Raw genomic sequence first — 5,896 nt, forward strand, 5'->3', positions numbered from 1 at the left:
TCTTACAGTATGGCTACAACTGCTGACAGAGTGTTGATGGGTAGCTTATAGCAGCTCTCCATTTCCTGATTAGGCACATACGTAAAACATCTGCCATTTACAGAAATTAAGCCGGGGTTGAGGGGGAAATTGGTTAGTGAATGTTTTTTTGTTGTCTTAACATATCAGGTGTGCAAGAACCTGGTTTGCTCACATTGGTTACATTTTTTCCACATTACACACAGTTACATAAATCTGATGAACAGTATCATTTTTGTGATGATTTGCGATAATAATGTTCGCTTTTGTTTTCTGCTTTTCTGTTTAGTTTTTTTTTTGTTTTGTTGTTTGTTTGTTTTGTTTTGTTTTTGTGTGTGTGTGGGGGGGGGGGGTCTTGAACCAGTATAGCTTGTGATAAAAAATAGATAAATGAATAACTAAAAATAAAGAGTTTGTACAACTTAGATAAATATATTTGTATGCAAACAGCATGCTTCTTATGGGGAAACAGTATGGCTGTAAACTAGTGCGGTTCAATGAGGTGTCTATTATTATACTGTATTTATGCAAACAAATATCTTATTCATTTTACTTTACAGACATTTAAATAGCTGTTTTTTTGTTTAAAAAAACAACAGTAATAATACAACTTTACTTTCAAGGTACTCCTCATTTGACTATAGAAAAAGCCATTTTTTTTCTAGCCAAAACCATTTAAGGTCAAGTATATGATGTTCGCTGCATAAACCTGCATAACCTTTAAAAGACATTCAGTAATTTGGTTTTTCACTTATTTGAAAAAAGATTATCTTCATTATATACTGTACATGTACATGTCTGAACACAAGAATACTTCAGTATACTCAAATGTCCTCCAAATCTCATTTCAAAAGAGCCAAATTTGGATGTAGTGAGATTCACATCAAGAATAAGTCTAAAACTTTGAAAGTGCGTAATGCTCTCATGTCAATGTAGGCCAAAATCTCAAAGAAATGTTTCCAGCAACTTTTCAAATCTAATCTTGAACCCAAATAATTAAGGCCGCTCTGAAGCCAAAAATGGTTGTGGAGCTAGCAAATGTACCTGATGAGTATTTTAAGGAGTTGGCAAAGTATACATTTATGCAAATATTTATACATCCGTCTTTCGGATGAGATTTTAAAGCGACGTCCTGACTTTCTGTGGTCATTAAAAATCCCATGGCACTTTTCGTAAAAAAGTAGGGGTGTAACCCCGGTGTCCTAGACAAATTCCCTCCATCGGCCCTTAACCTTCATGGCCTCCCAATCATCCCTATCCACTGAATTGGCTGTATCACTGTCTCTCCACTCCACCAATAGCTGGTGTGTGGTGAGCGCACTAGTGCCATTGTCCTGTGGCTACTGTCGCATCATTCAAGTGGATGCTGCACACTGGTGGTGGTGTGTAGAGACCCCCCTCATGATTGTGAAGTGCTTTGGGTGTATATGTATATATGTAATGCATAAATACACATTACATTACATACATTTTGAGAGTATATGGATTATTTATTTTTAAATAAGAAGAAAATAATGCACACAAATGGCTCTGACGATACAGTCAGTCAGTTTATTTAGAGTTGTGTTCTAACAAAAGCAGTCCTGGGTTTTCTTTTTGACAAACATCCACATAAAATAGCATCTTTTGTTCCTGCCAGCATACAATTGCTTTGTTTTTGTTTTGTTGTGTTTTTTTGCTGATCTTAGAACAACTGCACCTGACTGTGAAACTTGACATGGGTGAAAATGACATCTAATCAGGTCAGACTACATTCCAGCCATTGGTTCTACACAGATTTTAATCATCTCAAACTATTTTCTTTTCATATATCCATGGCTGTTGGCCATTTAAAAAACACTTCCGTGAGGGTTTAAATTGCTCACTTCACGTGTCATCCTTCTTATCTGGCTGTTTTCACTTTTGGTTTGTTTGAAATATTAATTCTGAACATGGCACATTGTTTTTCAACCACATAAGTGAACTTTCAAGGGTAAAAAGGTGCATTATCTATTGTCAATAGTGATGTAAAGTAAAACGATGTAATGTAAAAGTAAAGTCACCTTTAAACAAAGCAACGTTTTGTTTGCCGCTTTTAGTTTGCCACCAAATTTAAGTTGCTAATAATATCTATATGGGCAAAACTTCTAACCCCACATAAAAACCTCAGACACATTCAATGCTTGGCCATCATTGTCACTTTATAAAGCCCGAAATAGAAATTATATTTGAAATGTATTAATATCCATACACATACCTTAAACTACCTTATAGCTTTCTCATTGAACGTAATAGAAAACCTTGCACATTGAAAATAATGGTAAAACTGTACTAGCGTGACCCCAAATAATCCTGACCAACATCCATATGTGACGAGTTAGAAGTGAGAATATGATCATATTGCAGTCTGAATCTAATTCAAAACTTGTAGGTTTGGTTAGATTGAAACACTATTTTTTTTGTGCAAAATGTGAACTCTTGGAGTGCATCAAAGAAGTGTACCTTGGGTCTAGGTTTACTTCCAAACATACTGTAAACAAAAGTTTTGGTTAAATAAAGTATTCTAATCTAAGCAAAAACAAGATGCCATGCCACAATATGAGACTGCATACAGAGGAGTATACTGTATTTGAATAAACTCTCTGTTGTATATAGTCTTATTATAGTTACAATGTTGTCCTTAAAGTTCAATATATAGGTCAGAAATCTGACTCGTTCTTTAAATGCGACAGAGAAATTCCTGAGGTTTTTCAGATATATATGTTTCTATTGTTTACAATAATAAAATCACATGTACACATGTGAGCTATTGTTGTTTTTTCTTTCAGTCTTTTAGTCTTAAAAGGATTTTTTTTAATAACCAATAAAATAAAATAGACTTATACATTTTTGCCACAGTATCAATTTATTTGAACTTTATCATAATCAGCTCCAGTAATTATTGATTTCACAATAGGTTACCTATCATTTTTAACTGAAACTTTAAAATCATACAATTTTCAATTAAAAAATGTCATTGGATGTAAATGTTATTGTTATTGAAATAAGACAAAGGAAAGTAAAGAAAACCTTTCCAGTTTTCCATTTACAATGAGTTAGTTAGCTGAGATTAGAATTAGCTGAGATATTGCTGGACATTTAAATGCATCTCCTTATGGATCCATCACTACAGATGACATACAGTCTCCCCAGATCATAAGTCACATGCTTGTGGCCGTCGGGACAGACTAGATACCCTAACCAACCCGAGCCAATGGGATTTGATGCAGAGACACCAGTTCTAAAATACACAAGAATAAACGTGTTACATGTGGAGCCATTTTTACCAGTGAAAAATCTTTCGCATGCTTAAAATACGTACACAAATCATAAAGAAATTAAGCATTAAGTGCTAGAAATGCTCACCTTTGCAATAAATTCCCCTGAAGATCAATACCAAACACATTACCATCAGTTGCTACTTCGATCATTGACAGACTTCCACCAATCAGTTCAAAAATACCTGACCCTCCACAGGAAGCACCTGTTATACTCTGAATAACACAAGAAAACCAAAAGACAACTGACTGACAGCATGCTTTCATGCTCCTTTAGTGTAACATTCAATAGTTTACTTTATGTGACAACAATGTACTTAAAAGGAGAGTTCATCATTGAGGGGGTCACAATCTTTATCTTTATATGAGTTTCTTTTTTCCCTTGAACACAACAGACATTATTTAGAAAATGTTGGATACAGGTAACCACTGACATCCATAGTAGGAAAGACCAATACTATGTAAGTTGTGCCAGCCAAATCATTGAAAATTCAGATTAGAAAATGTGCAACTTGTTCAAAAATGTTACAATTTTCTCATTTAAAGCTTGACTATTTTGTAGTTAAAAAGTCGCTGATTTGTCAATGTGGCTAGGAATTATACTCTCAATCTGGTGTAATAAACAAGAAACTTGAGAGGGGTCTAGATGCAGATTTGCAGTTTTAGCTTGCATAATCAAGGCTGCATCCAGATACTATCTGGAAACTTTGTTGCTGTATGATGGCTGGAGCAGGCGCAATGATATTACACAGCACCTGAAATAGTCCTCAGCTCCAAGCACTACACTTGCACACCAGCTAGAATATGTGTAATATTGCGGCTGCTGCAGCCATGGTATGGCAGCAAAGCTCCTTAAATATTATGCCAGAATATGAGTATAGATCCTAACAATATAAGCCTAGAAAAAACTTTTTATTTTCTATCAGTCTTAGTACACAATGTAAATACAGAAGAGTCAAGCTGTAAATAGAAAAATTATCAATACTCTTTGGTCATATTGAGCGATATGCTAATGATCTAATATAATTCAATGATCTATGGTGAGCTAACTAAAAACAGCAGACTTCAAGATCGGCTGAATATGAAGTTTTAAAATGAGCCTATTTTCTAAAAAAATGGAGTGTGTTTTAAGTACTCTCACATCCCTAAACCTAACACATAATATATGCATGCTGTGTCTTTTTTTATTTCAAAAAGCTTGCATTTTCATTCTGTCGTCTAAAATAACTACAAAAATGAATAAAAAATAACTATATGGACTATATATACTAGACGATGCCTATTTTAGAGATGGATTTCTTTTGATTTCTGGTTGACCCTTAGGATTTAACCCTTACCCTTCTGATGACAGTATTCCCAGCTGAGTTCACTCCCCAGCAGCTGTACGGGCCACAGCTGTAATACTTCAGTTTTCCTGAAAGTTGTACCCAAGGAAAATTGCCAGATGGTCCAACATTGTTAGCATCCTTATTCAAGCAGAAGACGTCATTTAGTGGAGTAACACCTACAACAATTTGGTCACCTCCGGCATCCACCTGTTTAAAATTGACTGACAATAAAGTACAGAGAATTAATTTTTAAAAATGAACCTTTATCCATGTAACTTTTTTTTTTTTTTACCTGGAATTGAGCTGAATTGACCACTCTGGAACTTTAAGACGGTGTTGGACAAATTTACTCCTAGTTCTCCAGCAGGTCCAACTGTAAAGTGCTTCATGGTTGCATTTATTTTTCGAAAATGATTCCCAAGGAACAGGAACAATTCATTGTCATCATTCACCCCACCCAATATCCCAATTCCAGCGTCAATCTGCTTCAAGTTACCAGGGATCACCTCACACTCCAAAGCTATGAGAGCATTATAATAAAGATTCAGTTATTCAACAAATCTTATTATTTCTGTATACATAACTGACTCAATAAAAATAATATTCTTTACTTACCTAGAGCATAAAGGAAGAGACAGTTAAAGAGGAGGACATATTGACAAGCTTTCATTTTACACAAAATAGAGTATTTGCTTGGTTCAGTTTCTGAAAAAAATTAAATATATCTTATTGAATCCTATATTCAAACCAACATTAGAAATATTATTACAGTATGTTGTTACAGTATATCATTATATTCAGCCAACCTTTCTTGTGTCTGTGGATTCACCGGTGCAGTTTTTCTGTTCTCACACTACAGGTGTGGAAACAATGTTTGGAAATCATGCAGTGTGACTGTTAGCTTATATAGCAGCCCTTTGTTTCCTGATTCTACAAGGGCAGGATTTAATTGGAGGAATCTTCTTGGTACAATCAACCTTAGTTACTTGTTTCTGTGTGTCTGTGTTTAAACAGCATGATCACCTGCTGGAAATGACCTCACACAAAGAAAATGTCTATTTGCCATTCTTTGTTTTTCCTCTGAAATTAATGTTACTCTATGTGTCTAATTTTATTTTTTAGGAAAGCACAGGATGTTCCTTCATCCAAAACTCAAGAAAACCTTTTAATTTTCAGCCTGTATAAGGGGATGGTCTGGGCAGAATAAGTTTTTAGTTTAAAATTTGGAGTGACATGCACATTTTCAGTTTTTGA

At 34.7% G+C, this 5,896-nt stretch overlaps 1 protein-coding gene across 1 annotated transcript; it reads right to left on the reverse strand.

The window, feature by feature from the left end:
* Positions 1-3,076: 3,076 nt before the first annotated feature.
* LOC130222469 (fish-egg lectin-like) lies at positions 3,077-5,674 on the reverse strand. Its single transcript, XM_056455033.1, has 6 exons — positions 5,449-5,674; positions 5,258-5,347; positions 4,935-5,162; positions 4,652-4,863; positions 3,403-3,530; positions 3,077-3,277 (listed from the first exon to the last, which is right to left on the reverse strand). The coding sequence occupies exons 2-6, from the start codon at positions 5,310-5,312 to the stop codon at positions 3,136-3,138; spliced, it is 765 nt and encodes a 254-aa protein (XP_056311008.1). The 5' UTR covers positions 5,313-5,347; positions 5,449-5,674; the 3' UTR covers positions 3,077-3,135.
* Between the last annotated feature and the right edge of the window lie 222 nt (positions 5,675-5,896).

Source organism: Danio aesculapii, chromosome 4 (genome assembly GCF_903798145.1).
Source record: "Danio aesculapii chromosome 4, fDanAes4.1, whole genome shotgun sequence".
Taxonomy (NCBI): Eukaryota; Metazoa; Chordata; class Actinopteri; order Cypriniformes; family Danionidae; genus Danio; species Danio aesculapii.

Bases quoted from the DNA above. Each gene is read 5' to 3' on its own strand.
- LOC130222469 (XM_056455033.1), bottom strand. From the start codon at position 5,312: ATGAAAGCTTGTCAATATGTCCTCCTCTTTAACTGTCTCTTCCTTTAT. The intron at 5,163-5,257 runs GTAAGTAAAGAA...ATGCTCTCATAG, and splicing joins TCTCTTCCTTTATGCTCTAG to CTTTGGAGTGTGAGGTGATC. The intron at 3,531-4,651 runs GTAAGGGTTAAA...TGTGTTATTCAG, and splicing joins GGAATACTGTCATCAGAAGG to AGTATAACAGGTGCTTCCTG.